We start from the raw sequence: 26,168 nt of genomic DNA, 5'->3' as shown, positions 1-26,168 counted from the left end.
TACAAAATACATAAGCAACAAGGACCTACTGCATAGCACAGGGAACTATACTTGGTATTCTGTAATAACTATAATGGAAAAGAATCTGAAAAAGAATATATATATGACTGAGTCACTGTGCTGTACACCTGAAACTAACAAGACACTTAAATCAACTACACTTCAATTTTAAAAATTCAAATAAACAAACAAATAAAAGTCCTTCCAGCCTCTCACCCCCCAAAAAGTAATTTATTGCTAATTATTGGTCCACTTCTGATTCTCATCACCCAAAACAACATTGGGTCTTGTGGCCCCCAGTTTCTTCCTCATTTTAATCTTCTTATACAAATCAGGAAATATCTTCTTCCTTAAAACGATTGTCAACTTTGTCCCTCTTTTTCTCAAAATGCCTCAGTCTCACATAAATAACAAAACCAAAAATTTTGAAAAGGCACAAAGTAATAGTCCCTCTATTTCATTGACCTTTTATTGTATCTCATCAAAATTTTACACCATAGTAGCAAAAAACATTCAAAAAAAAAAAAAAAAACCTAAAACAACTTGGTTGCAATCCCACTTTCCCTTCTGTTTCGCAGGACACTTGCCTCTCACACGAATTAGCTCTTTTTACTTTCAAGATTCCTACACAAGGTCCAGTCTCTTCGTACACTTGGATCCTAACCCTCTCCACAATCCAGAGCATCCCAGCCACTAAGCTGCAGAATTCAGGATAGGTGGAACCTCAGGCCATCAGCTCTGGCTGTCCTTAGCCTCCCCCTACATCCCAGTGGGCAGTGACTCTTCCCATTTTGTAGCCACGACACAAAAAGTCAGCAAGCATGACCCTAAGTAGCCCAACAAACAGGAATTATCTTTAAAAATAATTTTAACAGCCTTTCTGTTAGTATAATTTTATCCAGAGGCCTCATATTAAAAAAGGGGAAAACAGGAGAGAGGGGGAAGATGGCGGAAGAGTAAGACGCGGAGATCACCTTACTCCCCACAGATACACCAGAAATACATCTACACGTGGAACAACTCCTACAGAACACCTACTGAACACTGGCAGAAGACCTCAGACCTCCCCAAAGGCAAGAAACTCCCCACGTACCTGGGTAGGGCAAAAGAAAAAAGAATAAACAGAGACAAAAGGATAGGGACGGTACCTGCACCAGTGGGAGGGAGTCGTGAAGGAGGAAATGTTTCCACACACTAGGAGCCCCTTCGCGGGCGGAGACTGTGGCTGGCGGAGGGGAAAGCTTCGGAGCCGCGGAGGAGAGCACAGCAACAGGGGTGCGGGGGGCAAAGCGGGGAGATTCCCGCACAGAGGATCAGGGCCGACTGCCACTCGCCAGCCCGAGAGGCTTGTCTGCTCACCCGTCGGGGCGGAGGTGCTGGGAGCTGAGGCTCGGGCTTTGGTCGGAGCGCAGGGAGAGGACTGGGGTTGGCGGCGTGAACACAGCCTGCAGGGGGTTAGTGTACCACGGCTGGCCGGGAGGGAGTCCGAGGAAAAGTCTGGAGCTGCCGAAGAGGCAAGAGGCTTTTTTCTTCACTCTTTGTTTCCTGGTGCGCGAGGAGAGGGGATTAAGAGCGCTGCTTAAAGGAGCTTCAGAGACGGGCGCGAGCCGCGGCTAACAGCGCGGACCCCAGAGACGGGCATGAGACGCTAAGGCTGCTGCTGCCGCCACCAAGAAGCCTGTGTGCGAGCACAGGTCACTCTCCACACCTCCCCTCCCGGGAGCCTGTGCAGCCCTCCACTGCCAGGGTCCCGGGATCCAGGGACAACTTCCCCAGGAGAACGCATGGCGTGCCTCAGGCTTGTGCAACGTCACGGTGGCCTCTGCCGCCGCAGGCCCGCCCCGCACTCCGTGCCCCTCCCTCTCCCCGGCCTGAGTGAGCCAGAGCCCCCGAATCAGCGGCTCCTTTAACCCCGTTCTGTCTGAGCGAAGAACAGACGCCCTCCAGCGACCTACACGCAGAGGTAGGGCCAAATCCAAAGCTGAGCCCCTGGGAGCTGGGAGAATAAAGAAGAGAAGGGGAAATCTCTTCCAGCAGCCTCAGAAGCAGCGGATTAAAGTTCCACAATCAACTTGATGTACCTGCATCTGTGGAATACCTGAATAGACAACGAATCATCCCAAATTGAGGAGGTGGACTTTGAGAGCAAGATTTATGATTTTTTCCCCTTTTCCTCTTTTTCTGAGTGTGTATGCGTATGCTTCTGTGTGAGATTTTGTCTGTATAGCTTTGCTTTCACCATGTGTCCTAGGGTTCTGTCCGTCCATTGTTTTTTTTTTTTTTACTTAAAATTTTTTTTAATAATTATTTTTTATTTTAATAACATTATTTTATCTTACTTTCTTTTCTTTTCTTTTATCCTCTTTCTTTCTACTTTTTCTGCCTTTTATTCTGAGCCGTGTGGATGAAAGGCTCTTGGTGCTGCAGCCAGGAGTCAGTGCTGTGCCTCTGAGGTGGCAGAGCCAACTTCAGGACACTGGTACACAAGAGACCTCCCAGCTCCATGTAATATCAAATGGCGAAAATCTCCCAGAGATCTCCATCTCAACACCAACACCCAGCTTCACTCAACGACTAGCAAACTACAGTGCTGGACACCCTATGCCAAACAATTAGCAAGACAGGAACACAACCCCACCTATAAGCAGAGAGGCTGCCTAAAATCATGATAAGTCCACAGACACCCCAAAACACACCACCAGATGTGGACCTGCCCAGCAGAAAGACAAGATCCAGCCTCATCCACCAGAACACAGGCACTAGTCCCCTCCACCAGGAAGCCTACACAACCCACTGAACCAACCGTAGCCACTGGGGGCAGACACCAAAAATAACGGGAACTAAGAACCTGCAGCCTGCAAAAAGGAGACCCCAAACACAGTAAGATAAGTAAAATGAGAAGACAGAAAAACACACAGCAGATGAAGGAGCAAGATAAAAACCCACCAGACGTAACAAATGAAGAGGAAATAGGCAGTCTACCTGAAAAAGAATTCAGAATAATAATAGTAAAGATGATCCAAAATCTTGGAAATAGAATAGAGAAAATGCAAGAAACATTTAACAAGGACATAGAAGAACTAAAGATGAAACAAGCAATGATGAACAACACAATAAATGAAATTAAAAATACTCTAGAAGGGATCAATAGCAGAATAACTGAGGCAGAAGAACGGATAAGTGACCTGGAAGATAAAATAGTGGAAATAACTACTGCAGAGCAGAATAAAGAAAAAAGAATGAAAGGAACTGAGGACAGTCTCAGACACCTCTGGGACAACATGAAACGCACCAACATTGGAATCATAGGGGTTCCAGAAGAAGAAGAGAAAAAGAAAGGGACTGAGAAAATATTTGAAGAGATTATAGTTGAAAACATGCCTAATATGGGAAAGGAAATAGTTAATCAAGTCCAGGAAGCACAGAGAGTCCCATACAGGATAAATGCAAGGAGAAACACGCCAAGACACATATTAATCAAACTGTCAAAAATTAAATACAAAGAAAGCATATTAAAAGCAGCAAGGGAAAAACAACAAATAACACACAAGGGAATCCCCATAAGGTTAACAGCTGATCTTTCAGCAGAAACTCTGCAAGCCAGAAGGGAGTTGCAGGACATATTTAAAATGATGAAGGAGAAAAACCTACAACCAAGATTACTCTACCCAGCAAGGATCTCATTCAGATTTGATGGAGAAATTAAAACCTTTACAGACAAGGAAAAGCTGAGAGAGTTCACCACCACCGAACCAGCTTTACAACAAATGCTAAAATAAGTTCTCTAGGAAAGAAACACAAGAGAAGGAAAAGACCTACAATAACAAACCCAAAACAATTAAGAAAATGGGAATAGGAACATATATATCGATAATTACCTTAAATGTAAATGGATTAATTGCTCCCACCAAAAGACACAGAGTGGCTGAATGGATACAAAAACAAGACCCATATATATGCTGTCTACAAGAAACCCACTTCAGACCTAGGGACACATACAGACTGAAAGTGAGGGGATGGAAAAAGATATTCTATGCAAATGGAAATCAAAAGAAAGCTGGAGTAGCAATTCTCATATCAGACAAAATAGACTTTAAAATAAAGACTATTACAAGAGACAAAGAAGGACAATACAGGATGATCAAGGGATTGATCCAAGCAGAAGATATAACAATTGTAAATATTTATGTACCCAACATAGGAGCACCTCAATACATAAGGCAAATACTAACAGCCATAAAAGGGGAAATTGAGGGTAACACATTTATAGTAGGGGACTTTAACACCCCACTTTCACCAATGGACAGATCATCCAAAATGAAAATAAATAAGGAAACACAAGCTTTAAATGATACATTAAACAAGATGGACTTAATTAATATTTATAGGACATTCCATCCAAAAACAACAGAATACAAATTTTTCTCAAGTGCTCATGGAACATTCTCCAGGATAGATCATCTCTTGGGTCACAAATCAAGCCTTGGTAAGTTTAAGAAAATTGAAATCGTATCAGGTATCTTTTCCGACCACAACGCTATGAGACTAGATAGCAATTACAGGAAGAGATCTGTAAAAAATACAAACAAATGGAGGCTAAACAATACACTACTTAATAACCAAGTGATCACTGAAGAAATCAAAGAGGAAATCAAAAAATACCTAGAAACAAATGACAATGGAGACACGATGACCCAAAACCTATGGGATGCAGCAAAAGCAGTTCTAAGAGGGAAGTTTAGAGCAATACAATCCTACCTTAAGAAAGAGGAAACATCTCAAATAAACAACCTAACCTTGCACCTAAAGCAATTAGAGAAAGAAGAACAAAATAACCCCAAAGTTAGCAGAAGGAAAGAAATCATAAAGATCAGATCAGAAATAAATGATAGAGAAATGAAGGAAATGATAGCAAAGATCAATAAAACTAAAAGCTGGTTCTTTGAGAAGATAAACAAAATTGATAAACCATTAGCCAGACTCATCAGAAAAAAAGGAGAAGACTCAAATCAATAGAATTAGAAATGAAAAAGGAGAAGTAACAACTGACACTGCAGAAATAAAAAAGATCATGAGAGATTACTACAAGAAACTCTATGCCAATAAAATGGACAACCTGGAAGAAATGGACACATTCTTGGAAAAACACAACCTTCTGAGGCTGAACCAGGAAGAAATAGAAAATATAAACAGACCAATCACAAGCACTGAAATTGAGACTGTGATTAAAAATCTTCCAACAAAAAAATCCAGGACCAGATGGCTTCACAGGTGAATTCTATCAAACATTTAGGGAAGAGCTAACACCTATCCTTCTCAAACTCTTCCAAAATATAACAGAGGGAGGAACAGTCCCAAACTCATTCTACAAGGCCACCATCACCCTGATACCAAAACCAGACAAAGATGTCACAAAGAAAGAAAGCTCCAGGCTAATATCACTGATGAACATAGATGCAAAAATCCTTAACAAAATACTAGCAAACAGAATCCAACTGCACATTAAAAGGATCATACACCATGATCAAGTGGAGTTTATCCCAGGAATGCAAGTATTTTTCAATATATGCAAATCAATCAACGTGATACACCATATTAACAAATTGAAGAAGAAAAACCATATGATCATCTCAACAGATGCAGAGAAAGCTTTTGACAAAATTCAACACCCATTTATGATAAAAACCCTCCATAAAGTAGGCATAGAGGGAACTTACCTCAACATAATAAAAGCCATATATGACAAACCCACAGTCAGCATCATTCTCAATGGTGAAAAACTGAAACCATTTCCACTAAGATCAGGAACAAGACAAGGCTGTCCACTCTCACCACTATTATTCAACATACTTTTGGAAGTTTTAGCCACAGCAATCAGAGAAGAAAGAGAAATAAAAGGAATCCAAATCAGAAAAGAAGAAGTAAAATTGTCACTGTTTGTAGATGACATGATATTATACATGCAGAATCCTAAACATGTTACCAGAAAACTACTAGAGCTAATCAACGAAGTTTGTAAAGTGACAGGATACAAAATTAATGCACAGAAATCTCTTGCATTCCTTTACACTAATGATGAAAAATCTGAAAGAGAAATTAAGGAAACACTCCCATTTACCACTGCAACAAAAAGAATAATATACCTAGGAATAAACCTACCTAGGTAGACAAAAGACCTGTATGCAAAAAACTATAAAACACTGATGAAAGATGATACAAACAGATGGAGAGATATACCATGTTCTTGGATTGGAAGAATCAACATTGTGAAAATGTTTATACTACCCAAAGCAATCTACAAACTCAATGCAATCCCTATCAAACTACCACTGGCATTTTTCACAGAACTAGAACAAAAAATTTCACAATTTGTATGGAAACACAAAAGACCCCAAATAGTGAAAGCAATCTTGAGAAAGAAAAACAGAGCCGGATGAACCAGGCTCCCTGACTTCAGACTATACTACAAAGCTACAGTAACCAAGACAGTATGGTACTGGCACAAAAACAGAGACATAGATCAATGGAACCGGATATAACGCCCAGAGATAAACCTACGCACATACAGTCACCTCATTTTTGATAAAGGAGACAAGAATATACAATGGAAAAAAGACAGCTTCTCCAATAAGTTGTGCTGGGAAAACTGGACAGCTACATGTAAAAGAATGAAATTAGAACACTCCCTAACACCATACACAAAAATAAACTCAAAATGGATTAAAGACCCAAATGTAAGGCCAGACACTATAAAACTCTTAGAGGAAAATATAGGAAGAACACTCTATGACATAAATCATAGCAAGATCCTTTTTGACCCACGTCTTAGATAAACAGAAATAAAAACAAAAATAAACAAATGGAACCTAATGAAACTTAAAAGCTTTTGCCCAGCAAAGGAAACCCTAAAGAAGACAAAAAGACAACCCTCAGAATGAGAGAAAATATTTGCAAATGAAGAAACTGACAGAGGATTCAGCTCCAAAATTTACAAGCAGCTCATGCAACTCAATATCAAAAACCAAACAACCCAATCCAAAAATGGTCAGAAGACCTAAATAGACATTTCTCCAAAGAACATATACAGATTGCCAATAAACACATGAAAGGATGCTCAACTTCACTAATCATTAGAGAAATGCAAATGAAAACTGCAATGAGGTATCACCTCACACCAGTCAGAATGGCCATCTTCAAAAAAATCTACAAACAATAGATGCTGGAGACGGTGTGGAGAAAAGGGAACCCTCCTGCACTGTTGGTGGAAATGTAAATTGATACAGCCACTATGGAGAACAGTATGGAGGTTCCTTAAAAATCTAAAAATAGAACTACCATATGACCCAGCAATCGCACTTCTGGGCATATACCCTGAGAAAACCATAATCCAAAAAGATACATGCACCCCAATGTTCATTGCAGCACTATTTACAATAGCCAGGACATGGAAGCAGCCTAAGTGTCCATCGATAGATGATTTGATAAAGAAGATGTGGCACATATGTACAATGGAATATTACTCAGCCATAAAAAGAAACGAAATTGAGTCATTTGTAGTGAGGTGGATAGACCTAGAGCCTGTCATATAGAGTAAAGTAAGTCAGAAAGAGAAAAACAAATACCATATGCTAACACATATATATGGAATCTAAAAAAAAAAAATGATTCTGAAGAATGCAGGGGCAGGACAGAGATAAAGACGCAGACGTAGAGAATGGACTTGAGGACACGGGGAGGGGGAAGGGTAAGCTGGAACGAAGTGATAGAGTGCCATGGACATATATACATTACCAAATGTAAAACAGATAGCTAGTGGGAAGCAGCCACATAGCACAGGGAGATCAGCTGAGTGTTTTATGACCACCTAGAGGGGTGGGATAGGGAGGGTGGGAGGGAGACGCAGGAGGGAGGAGATATGGGGATATATGTATACGTATAGCTGATTCACTTTGTTAGAAAGCAGGAACTGACCCACCATTGTAAAGCAATTTTATTCCAATAAATATGTTTTAAAAAATAGAAGAGGGCTTCCCTGGTGGCGCAGTGGTTGAGAGTCCTCCTGCCGATACAGGGGACATGGGTTCGTGCCCCGGTCCGGGAAGATCCCACATGCCGCGGAGTAGCTGGGCCCGTGAGCCATGGCCGCTGGGCCTGCGCGTCCGGAGCCTGTGCTCCGCAACGGGAGAGGCCACGGCAGTGAGAGGCCCCCGTATCGCAAAAAAAAAAAAAAAAAAAAAAAATAGAAGAAAAAAAAAGGGAGAAAAACAAATGTCTGGTTAAAACTCAAGGAACTTGGATGCCTGGACCCCTGCCATTTCCTGAGCTGTCTGAGAGATCCCAGGCATTCCCCATGGCCCTCGGCAGCATTGCCTGAAAACTGTGTTGAATATTTCACAGATATTAGAGACGTATGCATAGTTTTTCCTGAATGATCTGGTCAGTTCCACAGCCTTTCATTATAAATAAAATCAAAGAATAATGTATCATTTATCCAACATGCATCTTCCTTCCAGATAAAACTAAACATGAAAAATGTGTGTGTGTTAAATTCAACTTTGGGGAAAATGTTAGAAATGAAAACGTGATAGTTTTTTTTAAATTAAAAATGCTATAAAAGTACTGAGCAAAATCTGATGTTGTCCAAGTTGTCTGAGATCTCGCAGCTGGCAGTGAAATATTGTCAGTGTAATTGCAGCTCAGACTCAGACAGGGGACCTGTGAGCCTGGCTGCGACGGCCAGCCACTCAAGTGTCCTGAGTCAGCATCGTGTTATGTTATGTTCAGAACCTTCATCACACCCAGAGCCTCTGCCTGCAGCGCCCTCTCTCCTCCCCTCCAGAATCATCGTCTTCACTACCTCACCTTTGAATTCCTTCCTGCCCACTCTGACTTGATTTTTCTTTCTACAAGAAATTCTGCAAGAAAGCAAAACCCAGTAACAACTTCTTCCAATGGCCTCCTGTGGCCAAATCCCGAATTCTTATTTCAACTGATCTCTGTTCAGCAGTTCCTTGTTGAAGCTTCTTTTGTGGCTGTCGAGGCAGTGGTCCTCGGTGGTCCTCAGTAATCATTCAGCCTCCTCTTCTCCTTCCTCCTTCCCAATCCTCAGTGCTCAGGCTCCCACCTTCAGGCTGGGTCCTCATGCCTCTTCTTTTGTAAGCCAATCTATGTATTTTCCCAGGCAATCTGACCCCAACCCATCACTTTCATCATATATATGAAAGTATATATATATATATATATATATATATATATATACACACACACACATATATATGCTGGTGGTTATATCTTTTATATGTGTATATACATATATATGCAGTTGATTCTCAAATTTGAATCCTAGCTCCCCCTTGAGCCGAGAGCCGTATACCCACTGGATGTTTCCACTGGGCTGTCTCAGCAGGCCGGCCATGCTCAACGTGAAGTTGAACTCACCATCTTCCCCTTCCCCAGATGGCTGCGCCAGAGGGTCTCTCCTAGTTTACTCAGACCTCCTGAAAATGGGAGGTTTTGCTCGACACCTGCCCAAGGATTGGCAGTCATCACCACTCTCCACAGACACATCATCTCTGAATCCCAGCCTGGAACAGTGTGTGCCCCGGATGGGTGCTCAAGCCACGCTTTTTTCTTTTTTTCTCATTAAGCTGAACTAATATCAAGTGCTTTTCTGCAAGTGGAAATAGGAGCAAGTAGAGTTTCTTGCTTTACATTCTTCAGTGGCTCCCTGCTCAAGTCAGAACAAAAGCCTGAATTCTTGCTGAGACCCTCAGCCGTGGAGCCATAGTCCCACCTTCAGAAGTGCCCTGGGCTCCTTGAGAATCCAACCACTTGCCATTCTCAATGTATGATCAGCTCTCAAGCCTTCACAGTTTTTCAAGTATTTTTTCTTTGAACACCCCACCCTGATGTCACCGAAATCCAGCTTTTCCTTAAGACTTAGCACAGCATTACATTCCTCAGGAAATGCTCTGCAGCTTCCCATAACGTCCTGTGCAAACCTCTGGGAACTCACCACGTCAGCATTACTTATTCATCTATCTCTCCCCCACCAGCCCAGGAACATAAGAATCAAGACGCTTTTTCCTCTCTGCACCCACTCCAACTAGCACAGCACTAATGATTAATGATTGCTTGCTGCAGAGGTGCATAGGTTTAGGGAGATTCATAAAGGATGCTTTCTTATTTCCTCTTTGCAAAAGGTGATGGTAAAATGTGAGTGCCACTAGGGGGCACAGAATTATAACAGAATTTTCCCGTCCACTTGCTCAAAGGAGAGGTTTGCCTTCTGTATCAACCTCTTCACACAGTTTCTAAGTATATGTATCTTAGAAAGACCAAGTAACTGTATACAAATTATTTCCAGAAAGAAGTGTTTAAGCAGTTGGCTTAAAGAAAAACAGTAGCGCTGCCGTACTAATGTCAGAAAAAAAAAAAAAAATGAACTCAGGCATAGCCAAGCACGATAAACAGGGTTTTGTGAATAAAACTGAAGGTAATGTTAGGAAAAAACTAAACATGGAAATACAATTCCAAGACATTGATACTACACGATTTGGGACTGTTTTAAAATGTTGAATCCAAAAAAAAACTATCTATGCGGGGAAGCCCTATTTCTGCAGGAAAAGTGAACAGGAATATTAAGTCTATTTCTGTGTTTAGAATAAAACCCCAAGTCCTGTTGTACAACAGCTACTAGAAACTTTCCAACACTTCTCTTCTGGTAAGAAAAACAGTCAAAATTATTAAAACAATAATAGGCTAAAGCTTTGTATTTCAAAAGTTAATATAGTTTCGTAGTTAAAAATCTGTTTTTTTTTTGTTTCCGTGGGTTTTGTTTGGTCCTGTTTTTGCATTAAATACCTGTAAGTTTGAATCCAGACTCAACTGCTTATTAGTTCTTAAAAATTATTAACTTGTTCACACCTCAGTTTTTTCCCTATAAACTGGATACGATTGCAGTGCTCACCTAAGAGGCTGTTGTCAGAATCAAGTGAAATAATTCTTGGAAATCACAGGGCCTCGTGCACAGTAACCACGTGCTAAATATTTGCTATTATTTTGTTTTGACAATGGTGATTGACACATTATTTTAGAAATTCCTAGGAAAGTAAATTTTGATAGTTCCTGGGATGAAAATGGTGAGAATTTTTGAGCCCTTCCCACACTGTCTGGTCCCCGAGCAGCTTCTCTTCACACCTGCATCCACTCACACCTGTACCTTTTCTGCATCCCTGGGCAGAGGCTGTTCTGAAGGGGCCATGCCTCCTCCACTGAAGGCAGGGCTGCTGTGTTAGAACCCTCACGTAGTCTGGCCAGGCTCTTACGATCTCTAATGTTGCCCTGGGTTCTCTAATTTCTACTTGTTGGTGAAACACATTGAGAATCTCAGCATCATGTCTCCTAGATGAGAATCCTCGATGGACTAAAAATGATATCCGTGGTACACAATGCTGATACATTTAAAATAATAAGAGGAAGTAAATGTATGTAGTGTATCAATGGTTATAATAAGATACCTGAGAAACACAATTATAGTTGCTATGCTTGTGGGTTTGGTGATGATCTGATAGGAGGGAAATAAAAGCTAAGGGAAAGGGTGGCATGGCTTAAAGGGCATTCCACTCAAGAGTTAGGGGACTTCGGTCCTTCCTCCAAAGGCCAACAGCCGAGTCTTGGACAAGTCGCTGAACAGCAGCCTACAGTGGATTTCCATTTCTTCATCAGCTAATGTCCCTTTTGCTCTAAGGTTTGAGGATTCTATTGGTCATTACCATCTGGTTGACCCAGCAACTCACAGTGGGTGAAAGTGCATTCATCTCTCTAAAAAGTAGCACTTCCATCAGTCACTAGATGATCAGAACCATGACAATGACTTGATGGGAGGTGTGTTGAAGTGGTAGCACTGTGGCAGAGGGGGAACTGGCGGGGGGGCCCAGACAAGAAGGAAAGGGAGAGAGTCATGGGGTCACTGACATTCTGTGAAACCAGCTCTGCCTTAAAAGTCTTCCCTGGGCACGTCTAGCTCTTGTATAGAATTTTCCGTGTTACTATTTTAGAGTACCCTTCAGATGAAAAATATAATGGGATAGAAAACACATTGAAGTAAAATATTTCTAGGAACTATTTTCAGTTGAAACTATCTCCAGGTAGACTTCAGAGAATAAAAGTTTCCATGGTCATAAATTTCAGGCAGGCATCTTACAATGCGCTGAAAGCACTCCCATCTTCAAAGAATGGGGAGTGGACATCATTGCACATGCTCTATACTAGAAATAAACATTTGCTTTGAAAACGGTGGTCATCTTTTCCCCTTAACCTCTTTATAATGTTTTAATGTAATTATTATGGTTATAATATACACTACTATATTGTTTTACTCTTTGAGCTATATGCCACCCTCTCTTGTGATATTAGGTTTTAATATTTCAACAAAAAGAATGAAAGGCAGTTTCCTAGCAACATCTGTATTCAAAGGCACAAATAGAGAAAAAGCATGATCACACCACTCTGTTTTCCCCACAGTTAATTCTTGCCTTTTGAGGGGAGTTAGCTGGCAGTGAAGAAGCCGGGTCCACATAAAGAATCCGGGGTGAGAGGCCGTGCAGCCTCACGTGGCCTTTCCTTCTGAGCACGCGCAGGCCGGGTGTTAGGGTTTGTGGCTGAACCCCTCTTTCCCAAGGTAGCAGGCAGAGTCAGTGAAATACAACCGTATGCTCTTTTGTACATGTTCTATTAAAGATGCGGAACCAGCACTGGGGTGGGGCGGGGAAGAAGGAATACTAAACTGGGAAGCGAGGTTGTTGGGTTCCTAGTAACCCTCACACCAACCACCTGTGAGCGCTTGGTCCGGTCGACTCTGGGGTGTCTGGTCCTTCCCACCTCTAAACCGCTGCCGATGACCACCTTTGATGCTGTTTTAAAGTTTCATGCATTTACTTCATCAACACCACGGCTTCACTAATATCATTGCCGCACCCCCGTCACCCCGCATCCCTGGGAGATCAGGCAACTGGCTCTTTTCCGCGAAACGTGTCCCGCCTTCCCGAACCTTCCTGCCTGCACGGTGGGCCCGGTGCACCCGTGAGATGGAAGGGACCTGACCTTCGTGGTGGGGCGGGGCAAAGTCTGCAAGAAGGAAAACCCGCTTGGTCAAGAGGACATGGTTTTCGTTCTCCTGCCTGCAGAAAAGCCAAGATGTTCGCGTTTAAAGCGTGCACACGACTCCTTTTAGGCCTCTAGGGCTTTGGCCCTGAAAGTCCCCGCGCAGAAACTCCGGGGAGGGGGGTGGTGTGGTGTGTCTAAATATAGCGACGGCCAACTCCCCGCCCTCGGCCGGGTCCTCACGCGGCTCGGGGACGACAGCCTTCGCTCCAGGATGCGCTCTGCCTCGACCTGAACATCGGGCCACCGGGCGTCCCCCTCGCCCCTCCACGCGCGCGGGTGGGAAGTGAATTAGGGGACCGGAGAGCGACTCCGGGGGCCGGAGCTCAGCAGTCAAGTGGCGCCGCCGCCAGCTGCACGGAGCGCCGCGGGGAAGTGTCCGCCGCCGCCGCCAGGCTTGGGGACAAGGCGGGATGGAAGCGGGGTCCCGCCGGCGGCGTGGAGCCGGCGAGAGGGCCGCGCGAGCCTCACAGCGACGACAGTAAAAGGAAGGGCAAAGCGTGGAGGTGCCGCGGCTGCCGAAGGCAGACGGGAGCTGCCGTGGGTGTGCGCCCAGAGCGGGGCCGGCAGAGCATCTCCCTCCGAGGGGCGGCGACAGCCGCCACCGGACTCGCGCCTCGACTTTAGGCTTCTGAAAGGGAGAGGCACTTGGACGCGCTACCTCGGAAGCGTCTGCTCTGGCTTTGTGGTGGAACCCCAGTTCTTCCTTCAGTTTAACTTGTGATCCTTTCCTTCCTATTTGGGGGGGGGGGGGCGGAGGGGAGGGATTCCTCTCTGTTGGAAGAAGTTCCCAAGCCCGGCTTCCTTTCGGCGTCCCCAGCTGACTGCGAGGTTGAGCGGCTTACGGTTTTTGACGCGGGCTCGCTGAAGGCCAGAGGCGCAGCCAGGTACCCCGCGGCCTCCCTCCTCCCCGAGGGCTGGAGGCTTGGGGGCGGCAGGAGATCCAGCCACTCGTCCCTCGCGACGCGTCTCTCACCGCGTAAGTGGCGGCAGACCGGGGTGGGGAGGGGACCCCGCGAAGCCGGTGTCCTGAGGCTCTCCATCCTCCAGGATTTTCCCCCCAACCTCTGGGGCCGCCGCCGCCACTGCCGAGACTCGGCCGTTGTATGACTGTCTCGGACATAAATGAAAATTTCTTGACGGAGAGACCCGGTTTGTCCTCCCCTACTTCGCGCGGCTGCCAGGCGCAGCTCGGGGCCGCTAGTTCACCGCGGAGGAGCCACTTTGGAGTTTTGACGCCCTCCCCACACTCCACCCCCGGGCTGGGAGGGATGTCCGGCTACTCTGGTCTGATGCCGGGATGGACAGTCACAGCCCGCCAGCCGGAGTGAGCGGCGGGGAGATGCCCGGTGCCCACCTCGCCGGCTCGGCGGCCGTGTCCTGCGGGTCAGCACCCTGAACGCGGGGACCCGAGCGCCCCCGCCCGGAGCCTCGCCCCGCGCGCCCGGGGACTGGCTGGTACCTGGAGGGAAGGGCCGGGCAGTTCCCGCGCACACCCCTCGCGGAAGGACGGCGGGACCAGCCCGCGCGGCGGCGTAGCGGCGGGAGGGAACGGCGCCTGCCTCTCCCGTCCCTCCTCCGGGCACAAGGCAGGCCGCACCTTCCGGACACCTCCAAAGCGCCGGGGAGAACACGCCGAACTCGGCCTCCGAGAGGGGCTTCGGGGCCCGGCCCCCTCTGGCGTGGGGAGCCCGGGGCCGGGCGTGCGCGCGGGGGAGCTCCCGTTCCAGCCCCGGGGGCGCTTCACCAGGAGGGAGTATCCGCCACGGGAACTGAGGGGCCGGAGAAGCCCTCTTGGAGTGACGCCCCCGACACGTCCTGATTACGCATTCGAAGCTATAGGCTGCTCGACCCCGGGACTCCTCCGTCTCGTCCGCGCGCCTTTCCGCCCCCGCTGCTTCCCCTCCCCCGGCGCGCAGGTCGAGGGCCGCCGGGCGCCCCGTCCGCCGCCGCCGCCTCCTCGAAAGCGGCCGGCGCGCATGAGGCCGCGGCCCCCGCCGGCGGCGCCCCCCTCGCGGTGCCCGCGGTGATGCCATGCCCCGCCAGCACGCGGGTGGAGAGGAGGGCGGCGCCGCCGGGCTCTGGGTGAGGAGCGGTGCGGCGGCGGCGGCGGCGGCGGGCTGGGGGCGCGCGGGCTGCGGCATGAAGGATGTGGAGTCGGGCCGGGCCAGGGCGCTGCTGAACTCGGCGGCCGCCGGGGGCGACGGGCTGCTGCTGCTGGGCACCCGCGCGGCCGCGCTGGGCGGCGGCGGCGGCGGCCTGCGGGAGAGCCGGCGGGGCAAGCAGGGCGCCCGGATGAGCCTGCTGGGGAAGCCGCTCTCCTACAGCAGCGGCCAGAGCTGCCGGCGTAACGTCAAGTACCGGCGGCTGCAGAACTACCTGTACAACGTGCTGGAGAGACCCCGCGGCTGGGCGTTCGTCTACCACGCTTTCGTGTGAGTACCCGCGCCCCCCGCCACCGCGGCGGCGGGGGCCCTCTTGCCTGGTCCCCCGGACGCCCGGCGCAGACGCCCTGGCCGGGCGCGCGCATACACACACACACACACACACACACACACACACGTACACACGCGCGCACACACACTCGCGTGCGCACACGTGGTAGCTTTTATTTCTTTGCACGTGTTTAGGGTCTTCCTCCTAGAGCCTGCCAGCTCCCTGAGCCCCACCTCTCTCGCCTCTGCGGACGGAGCCTTCCCGTCGGCGCTCCTGCTGAGCCACCCGGCCGCTCTGGGCGCCCGGGGGTAGAGCCGGGCAGGCGCGGGACCCCGGCTGCGCGGCTAATTGGGAGAGATTAGGTCCCGAGATACGTCCACTCCAACCGTGGGGGGCGCCCGGGAGCTGGGCAAGGCTCAGGGAGGCGGAGCGCCCGCGTGAGGCTCGGGAGAGTGTGTTGGAAAGGTTAGGAGGTGATGGCGGGGTAGAGGCGGCGGGGAGAGGAGAGACGCAGGCCCGGGTCCTGGTCCCCGGGGCGGAGCTGGGGTGGGGGAGCTGCCGCTCGCGGCGGGGTGGTGGTGGGGAACAGCAGCTAGGTTTCCAGCGCGCCCGGAAACACGCCTCGCAGCTACCTCAACCGCCACTAACGGAAAGTCTGTCAGTGCACGTAGTCCTTCCTGCCACAGTGGTGGCCGAGGCCCAGAGGGGGCGAGCAGGGCTGGGCGAGGGGATGCTTCGCTCGGTCGTAGTAGCCGAGGCTGGCGGGGAGCCCGGCGCGCAGGGGCGCGGGCCGAGGTGCAGGGCCGGCGCGCCGCCCGGGACGGGCTCAGGCAGTGGTGGCTTGGAGTCAGAGCGTGTGTGTTAAGGCTTCATCATCTAGCAGAGGATGCTTAATGAGAAAATGATTGGAAGCAAATGTTTATTTTTCCCTTAGGCATTTGAAATCTTTCAGTGCGTTTGAAGTTTACTACTATTTTTCCCACAATGACCATTCATTCAGTCTCCTGTTAGACTTAGGTTTATGTGGACATTTTAAGGTAGTTTTTATGCCGTTACGCCATCATCTTTTCTTCTTCTTTTTCTCCTCTTTTTAGTTCCCCTTTTTTGCTTTTTTATGTTAAAATGAAATATAAAGACAGCAGCCATAGGAGGCCAGTAGAGAAAGTTTAAGGCACTCACTGACAGGTTCCTTGTTTCCTAGTAAAAAGATTTGCAACACGTGAATTAGGTATCTTTTAGAAATGAGGCGTGTCATCCAAATATAGCTCTCACCTGGGATGGAGGATTGGCTCCAGAAACATTTTTTGAAATAACATGGATGAAGTGGCTGGTTTGGTAAATAGGTGAGTCTGGAATTTGACCACGTAGTAGTCAGGAAATTGGTGGAGTCTACAATCTGTGTGACTCTGGTGTCTGGAAAATTTTACAGCCCCAGATTGATGTGAACTTGTAGCATGAGGTGGAATATTCCAGCCAACTTTCCATCTTACAGTGTACACAAGGAGGACGTTGTGTAGCATCATTATTACATCAAAAGGTATAATGTGTGTAAGATTCACGTTGCCTCAGATGTGGTTATTGCAGTAAATGCTAGACTTAGAGAAACGCTACTGATACTTTTCACGTTCATGCCCTCTGAGTTGATATGTAATGAATCCTATTACCTAATGAGCCTGAAAATTATTTTGACCCATCAGGATCCACTAAAACATTTAGCAATATGATTTGTGCTCAATTTGGCAGCAGAATATATACTGGATGGAAATTGGTTTTTTGTTTTTTTACACAAGAGTTTGCTCAGAACATTCATAGCTTTGATTTTACAATACGATGCTATTTAGCGGACTTTAATTTTTGGTAATTTATGTATTGTATATTCAGAAAGGGTGAGAGACAACTTTGGTTGGTGTGTGTGCTTTGTATCTCCTAAGTGTTGCCCTTGAACATGAATGAGGACTTCTTGTAATGCAACGTTCTCTTTTCAATATGTTGGGGTCTAATAGGTTTTTCTGGCCTTACAGAATCTTAAATTTTTGACAAATCATTTTTGAAGAGGTTCAAGTTCGAATAATTCTCTACTCACCGGGCTTTATTGGTCAATCATTGTCTTTAGTGGTGGATACAAAATAAATTATGTGCTTGTCAATGCCACGTGCTGCTGTGAAGTTTTGCCTTACTGATTTCTAGAGCCTGAAACTGTAATGCTTGAGTGATCCGGTAGGGGTGCTAGACCCACATTAGCACAAAGACAGGAGCATCGGCACAACTACAGCTGATGCAGTAGCGGGGGACAGGCCATCTTTGGCAATTGCTACTTATGATTTTAAATGAGCTTTAGAGTAGCTGGATTTCACACGTTAAATTAATAAAGGAAAGTTACTTTGAGCTGTAAGTCTAACAAGACCATTAATAATAAAGGAAGTTACAAGAAAAGCATTTCTAAAGCAGTAACTAACTAATTCTTTGCCAGCCTGGGAATCCCCAAATCTTACTTTAATAACAGGTTTTGTGGCACATTAAGGCTCTTGCCAAGAACAAGTGCACTGTGATTAATGAGGTACTTCAGGGACGGATTTACTTGGTCGACCCACGTTTCCTTGCCAAGAAGCAAGAAAAGTATGTTTAAAGTTATGTTTCAGGTGACGAAACATTTCTGTTAAATATGCAAACCCCATGATTATAATGGTATTTTAATGGTATACAATGTGGTTTCAAGTGTTTGTGTCCCAGCCCACTGATGAGATGGCTGGCAAGAACAAGAGATGGCCTGCTGCAAATCCTTTCTTCCAATCTCTATAAATCGGTGGAAATTAGGAGAGTCTGTTCTCCTCCCGTTCTTTAGGATGTTCCCTGTTTTCAGCTGTCCTTCAGTTTAATGGAGGAGCTATTCACGTATGAGGTGACATACTTCTTTGAATGTTTTTTGTCCATTTTTAATCCCTCATCTTTTTCGGGAAAAGTGTAGAGTAAATGGTGGTAATAGAAAAACACACGATGGGCTCCATATATAAATTCGCGCCGACGGAACAAATGTGTTTCTGAGAAACAGCAAAGGCAACAGTGTGGCAGACACACGTAACTCGCCACTGTGTCCGGTGCATCTCTGCCAGGCATAATGCCATGGAGCAGAATGTATATATGTTTTAAAGTAGAAGAAATCCTCCAGTCATCCAGGTTAGCAGCCCGGCAGTCATCCTCGATCCCTTCATTTTTCTCAGACTCGCTCCCGCTGTCCACCCAAATGATCGTTGAAGTCTGTGTGTTCAAGCTATAAATATTTTTCAAATCCATTCCCTTCTCTCCTTTGCTACTGCTACCCTCCCTCTCTACTTCTCCACCCATCCCCACTGGATTATTTATAATGGTCTCTGGCTTCTGTTCTCAGCCTTCTAGCTCTTTGCTCTGACACCACAGTGTTTTTCCCCAAATGCACATCTTATCATATCCCCTTGCCTCTAATCTTTCCATGACTCTCTACCATCTCCTCATCTGTTCACTCATCCATCCATCTGCAAACATGTGAGTGTTCACGTGTGCTAATTCCCAAATTCATAAGGCGAAGGCCTCCACTCTCAAGAAGGGAAAAGACTCCAGTGCAAGCCTGTGAACAGGACTGAAACGCTGCTGTTAAGACGTGAGTACAGAGTCATGTGGGAAAAGAGAAGGAAGTGGAGGTGAGAGCACAAACGTCGGCACAGGCTTTCGAGAGGAAGAGAGGTATGAGCTGAGCTTTGACAAATGACTAAATTTTCAAGTGTAAAAGCAAGGAGGGGATGAGCAATCTTGGTGGAGAAAATAGCTTAGGTAAAGACGTGGCACTGGGATCAACATGGTAATTCTGGGTACTGTGAGTATCTGCAGGATGAGCGCGACCTCAGGAAAAGAGGGTAGAGCAAAAGGCACATGTGCCTGACCTTGGGTGGCTTCAGACGCCGGCCTTGGAATCTAGTCTTTATCCTGTAGCTGATACTGGTCAGTGAATGGTGATAATCAAGAGGGATGATGTCATCAGACGCATGTTTTGGGAAGATGTGTCTTTCCTTAGTTCGGTGAATGGATTGAAGGGTGCCAGATGGGACCAGTGTGGCCTGTGAGGAGATGACAGCAACTGTCCAAGTTTTCCACTCCTTCTTGTATTCTTTTATCCATAAATTCGTGCCACGATGTCTGTCGACTGTCTCCTTTGTGCCATGGACTGTTCTGGAAAGGTGAGAGACGATTGCCTGAGGAGCTTAGGCAGTAACCGTAGGGACGAGACGGAGGGATTTAATTAGAGAGCAGTTACGTAGGTACCATGCAGATTGTTTTCACCAGTCCCACATGCGGTGTGAGAGAGACGACCCTGAGCTGGGTGATTTGGGGAATGGAAGTACCATTCACTAACATACGGCACAAAGGGCGAGTGGCATGCTTTCAGGGAACATAATGAGTTCCGACTTGCACTTGTTCAGTTTGAAACGTTTGTCAGAGGTTCAGGGAGAGATCGTAAGTGGTAAACACACAATAGCGAACCAGGTACGCACGGTCTCTCTCTGTCGGGTCTTGGATCGGCAGCTAGAACCATGTCTGTCGCAAAGAGAGCAAAATAAATAAAATGTATTTCAAAGAATGACTGCCTTTACAGATCGAGAGCAAAATCTAGATGTCTCGACTAGACATTCAGATTTGGAGGCTGCCAGCAGTTTTGTGCTGCTGAAAGCAATGAGTGGGACAAGTGAGGTAGCCCAGAGGTGCAGGGTGGGGTGAGAACGTGGCAGAGGACAGAGTGGGGACGCAGCTCTGTAAGAGATCACAGAAGGACCTGGGAAACCTCGACAGTGACCACAAGGCCACAGGGAAAAGCCAGGAGGCCTTCTCTTTATAAAAGCGAAGGCAGGAAGACGTGTGCAGGAAGGAGCTGCCGTCGGCATTTCCGGTGCTGCAGAAAGAACTAGAAGCGGTGTGTTAGGATTTCATTGGTTGGTGACGAAGGAGGTTCCCTGATGGCCTTTGCCGAAGCAGCAGCAGTGGGATGGTGTCATGACTGGGATTTAAGTGGGTTGAGGATGGCTGAGGGCTGGGACGGAGGGGACAGGAGTGTAGATTAACTCCAGATTCCTTGGACCAGCTCAAAAGACCCCTCGTGACGTGGCCTCTGCCATGTTTCCTGTCTCATCTCTAATACACTCCTGAGCCCCAGCCTTGCTGAGCACCCCCATCCTGTATCTGCCGCCGGACACAGTATTTGCACACGCCCTTCTCTGGGGCTTTTCCCACCGCTTGCATTCTAGCTGCACAACTCCTACTGTCTCTTCAAAACACAATTCAAGGGTCGCCTCCTCTTGGGCACATCTCCCGCTGCCAGGATCATTTAGGTGCCTTACGGTCCTCGTGAGCCACTTGGTCTCTCTCCCACAGGAGGGTGAACTTCCTGTACAGAAATCCTCCTATTCATCTCTGAATCCCAAGCACCTAGCAAGGTGCCCTGTATGGAGCAGACCCTCCGTACATGCCTGCTGCATGAATAGGTAAATCATTTTCCTTGGAAACCTTCCATACAGGAGTTGCAGAGTGAAGCAAAGCTGAAGGAATTACCAAGTCTTTTTGATTTGCTTAGAAGTAAGATACTGATGATTCATTTAGAAGAGGAGGGTATGGGCCCAGAAGCAGGAGATCTTTGCTTCCAACTTGCCCACTAATCAGCTTTGTGACTTGGAATAAGTTACTTCCCCCTCCTGGGTCTCCAAATCTTATCTGTGAAACAGGCACAGAGGTGTTTGTGATGCAGCCACAGTGACGGAGGCTACTGTGGAGGGTCTGAAATGTAATTGGAAGGGGAAGGAGTATTTGTAATTAGTGACCTGATCTCTTAATCCTTTCCCTTCCTCCGCCCCGAGCTGCAGGCCCACCTCCTAATTGTTCGCGTTAACTCCAAACTCCTGGCGGGGGGGGGGGGGGGGGGGGGGGCGGGGGTCAGTGGCCCACACATTAGCCAAGGGGGTCTTTCTAAGGAGTTAACCAGAGCACAGCACTCCCCTGTTGGACGAAGGATCTGCTGATGGCCGTCTCTACCCAGCTTCCTAGGGGCAGGGGCTGTCGTCTGGTTCTCTGCTGTATCACCAGCACCCAGCCCAGGGTCTGGCGTGTAGAAGATGTTCCATGCGTGCAAACTGATTCACACCCCTCATCCCCCAAAATACACTGCTGGTTTCCTGGTGGAAGATGGAATGTGACCCTCTTGGCCATTTCCTGTGTCAGCACTCAAACAGATGTGATGACCAACCTTATTATTTACATATATATTCTGTTCAGAGCTAAATCTCTGTCTATAGAAAGTGATGTCTGCATTTTATTTTCACTCCTTCAAAACCAATGATTTCCCTTAAATACAGACAGGCCTTCTACAAATTATACTGCTTTTTGCCCTGCTAATCTAGGAACATAAAATGCTCCATATAAAACGCTCAAATCAATCTGTTTTCAGAAATTGAAGCAATGCTGTAGTATTTGAGGATCATATTCCAATTAGAAATGTTGAAAGTGTTAAAATCTTAGCACTGGGAACATTACGGCCTAAGAGAAACGACACATAAGAAAAAGATATTTCAAAATGGCATGAAGTCTTGATACAAGAACCACTATAAACAAGGAAGGTAGCCAGCCGTCTTTTGATAATAGCTTGTGAAGAAGAGGTGTCAGTTTTAATTTTTAATTGCAAATGGCTATTTTGGCGACTGAGAGCGCCAGCAGAGCGAGTCTTCGCCCAGCCCACTGCTGTGAAAGTGCTTGAAACGGCCCAATTGCTGGGCCGCCATAGCTTCTAGTTGTGTTTAACGACGGGTAGGTGTTTTCACTTCGATTTCCTTTCCCTTCAACCATTTCAAGGATGCTACTTGAAGTTTTATTTGGTTTCAACCTGGTAGACAGATTGGCTACACGACTGCATTGTTTCATAGTTTTTAAAATTCTTTGATGGCTCTCAGAGTTTTAGGTGATCCTTTTGATACTTTGTTATCAGTCTGTGGAAGTGGTGAGTTTCCGAAATGTTGCTGAGGTCATCTATTGATAAACTGAAAAATACTTTGTACTTTTTCCATTTTATATATCTGTATTTCTCTCTCTCTATATGCACACATGTATTCCATGCATACTGTGTCCTAGCACAGAACTTGTTAGTGCAAATATTTATGTTTACCTTATTTTTGCTCCTCTAAAAGTAAATAAGACATTTGACTAGAATGCAATTGAAAATAAAAAGATCATATGGAGATTATATCATAACTTGAAAGATATTTAAATTTAACTGTGTACGAAGAAAACACTTTTGACAAACTTACTCATAGTCTTTGTTGCTTCCATTTATAGTACCTGTGAGGTAATTCTAGAAACTCAGTTCCATCTTCAGTCAGTGGCAGGATCATCTTTTATAATTATCATGTTATAATTTCGCTCTTTTTTTTTTAACAATCAATTCAGATGAATACTTGACAGTCATTGTGTGTACCACTGAATGTTCTAGGTGCTGGTGGTGCAAAACGGGGAACCGTGCTGGACCATGACCTCAGGGAAAGGGCAATATGATTAGATTCGGATTCAGTTATCAACTTTACTGATTTTGTGACTGTGAGCAAGTTGCTTCCAATACCATCAACTTAACCTGTAAAACGGGAACAATAATATTACATCAGTGTATTGCGATATTTTATATGTATCTAATGATATATATGCATATAATCCCAGTGAGCACATGGTCATTATTGAAACAGGAGAGAAATACAGAGGCAATGTGATGGAGGGAGGGACTGCTCTGTCCAGGTCCAGGATACTCTCCTGCAGGTGCTGGGCAGTTTTTGAATTTGGTGGGTTTAGGCAGGTGGTAATGTCACTGAGTTTACATTGTAGATTGTCCAGTCTGCCAGCTTTAGGAATGATGGCTTAAAGGGGACAAAGGAGGCGGGAGATCCATTTCAAAACTGTGATTTCAACTGAGGCAAGAAATAATTAGGACTAGGACAAGGGGCAGTGGTAGCAAAGATGGAGAAGAAAATATGGCCCTGGTGGTGCAGTGGTTAAGAATCCGCCTGCCAATGCAGGGGACACGGGTTCGAGCCCTGGTCCGGGAAGATCCCACATGCCGCGGAGCACCTAAGCCCGTGCGCCACAACTACTGAGCCTGCGCTCTGGAGCCCCTGAGCCACAACTACTGAAGCCCCGGCGCCTAGAGCCCATGCTCTGCAACAAGAGAAGCCCGCGCACCACAACAAAGCGTAGCCCCCGCTCGCCGCAACTAGAGGAAGCCCACGTGCAGCAACGAAGACCCAACACAGCCAAAAATGAATAAATTAAATAAATAAATTTAAAAAAAAGAGAAAATATGGTGATAGAGTTGCAATGTATTAGAGGGGTCAACGTGGAAGATGAAGCAGAAGGATGGATTTGCTGTTTCCTGGTTCCTGGTTTGGGTGGTGGGCTATGTAGTGGGGGCCATTAAATGAGATTGAGAATACAGGGGGGACAGCAGGCTGCAGGGGATGTTGGGGTGATAGATGAGTTTAGTCTGAAGATGCTGAGGCTTCGGTAACTGTGGGCTCCTCGCTATACACATCTGGCAGTTGTGGATGAAGGTTTAAGAGACACGCAGGTACCGACAGCACTTAAAATCACAAGGAGAGTGTGTAAAAGAGAGAGGGATGGAAACCTGGAGAATACTGACACGTAAGGGTGAGCAGAGAAAGGGGAATAAAATGGGACAGACAGCGAGATGGAAGGAAACACTGGACAGAAGGATGGCCAGGAGGTCGTGGAAACCAAGGGTACTGAGAGAGTTTCAAGAAATAGTCCACTATGAAATATAGGCAGTGGTTACCACTAGATCTGACGGCAGCATGGGAGGCTTCAGTGAAGGAAGCGCTTAGGGCAGAAGCCAGGATGCTGTTCGCTGGGAAATGAATCGGAAGTGACGGGAGGAATCGGTGAGCGTGAGCCCTGTATTCAGTTAGTTTAGTGGGAGTATTAACAAGAGAGACTGAACTCTAGCCTGAAGGAAACACAAGACTAAAGGGGAGAACAAGGGAGGGGAACTGGTAGGAAAGATGATTTATCATCAACGGTAGTCATTGTAATTATTGATTATATGCTGGACGTTGTTCTTAATGCCTTACACACGCTCAGTCTTTTAATCTCAGAACAGCCCTAAGAGGTGCTATTTAGGATCATCATCTCCTGTGAACAGACCAGGAAGCTGAGGCAGGGTGAGGGTCAGTGATCTGACCATGGTCAGCCAGCCACCGACTTAATGGCAGAACAGGGCTTTGAACCGGGCAGGTTGGCTGGCAGCCCGTGTTCTTAACCACTGTAATCACCACTATTGTGGACGATGCCTGTGGGCCCAGGGCCCACTCCTATTACATGGGCCCCTCCTATTACATGGATGGCATCATTTAAAAACATCTTTGGGGGGTGGGGTGGGATGAATTGGAAGATTGGAATTGCCGTATATACACTTGATACTATGTATAAAATAGATAACTAATAAGAAACTATGGAATTGACGTATATACACTATTGATACTATGTATAAAATAGATAACTAATAAGAAGCTACTGTACAGCACAGGGAACTCTACTCAGTGCTCTGTGGTGACCTAAATGGGAAGGAAATCCAAAAAAGAGGGGATATATGTGTATGTACAGCTGATTCACTTTGCTGTACAGCAGAAACAAACACAACATTGTAAAGCAACTGTACGCCAATAAAAATTAATTTAAAAACATAAATAAAAATTTTAAAATGCTTTAGGGTGTGGTATAGCTCTTAGCAAAATAGCATCTGCACAATAAATATTGTTGAAAAAAATGAATGATGGTTAAAACCCCTTATAACTTAGTATCAGAGAATTACATGTAACTTAACAGTGTTAAGTATTATTAACAGTTTCTGTCTCCAAATTCTAACCAGCTCAAGTTTTAATTTTTCCATAAAGTTTCTCTTGATAGCTCTGGGTGATTTCCTTACTTTTATTTACCTCACAGAGCTTTTATTATTTGGACCATGTATTTTAGCCCTTAATTACATTCTTGCATTGCTTTCTAATTGGATCGTTTAACTAATTCTTCAAAAATAATTTGTGTCTAAAGAAACCAAAGCACCCTTTTTATTTGTATCTCCTATGGCATCAAGCCCAGATTTTTATCCTTTGTTTTTAATCAAAATTTACCTAGTCTGTCGCTACCAGGGGGACTATTTGAATGCTATAACTTTTTTATTTTTTTCAAACAGGAATTTCCTTAAGTTCTACTAGTTTGAACTGTGGAGCAACTTATATTGAGGACCCAAATTGCTATAATAACTTCTTAATAGCATTTCCTATAAACATTAAATTTTGAATTTATACTTTCACTGCAGAATGCCTAAGATTCATTTAAAATAGTAGCAGTTGCTTCATTTATGTTTCACAATGGCTGAATGTACCATGGAACCATTTGCTCCAAACTGATTTTACCGGATTTTCTTTCTTTAAACTAATAGAATACTCATGTTTTCTTCACGCTAACATAAATATCTTCCATTTAGTCTCCATGCTTCCTTC

The 26,168-nt window shown here is 46.0% G+C and overlaps 1 protein-coding gene across 1 annotated transcript in view; it reads left to right on the top strand.

Annotated features, from left to right (window-relative positions):
• Positions 1-15,198: 15,198 nt before the first annotated feature.
• Positions 15,199-26,168, top strand: part of KCNQ5 (potassium voltage-gated channel subfamily Q member 5) — a gene marked incomplete at both ends in the record, with an annotated part of 573,038 nt that continues 562,068 nt past the window's right edge. The window contains one exon of the mRNA XM_082855769.1: positions 15,199-15,599. Within this exon, the coding sequence (XP_082711895.1) occupies positions 15,199-15,599 (401 nt within the window). The remainder of the gene's footprint in view (positions 15,600-26,168) is intronic.

Source organism: Leucopleurus acutus, assembly GCF_964270905.1.
Source record: "Leucopleurus acutus genome assembly, chromosome: 15".
Lineage (NCBI taxonomy): Eukaryota > Metazoa > Chordata > Mammalia > Artiodactyla > Delphinidae > Leucopleurus > Leucopleurus acutus.
This window is presented reverse-complemented; position numbering and strand designations above follow the sequence as displayed.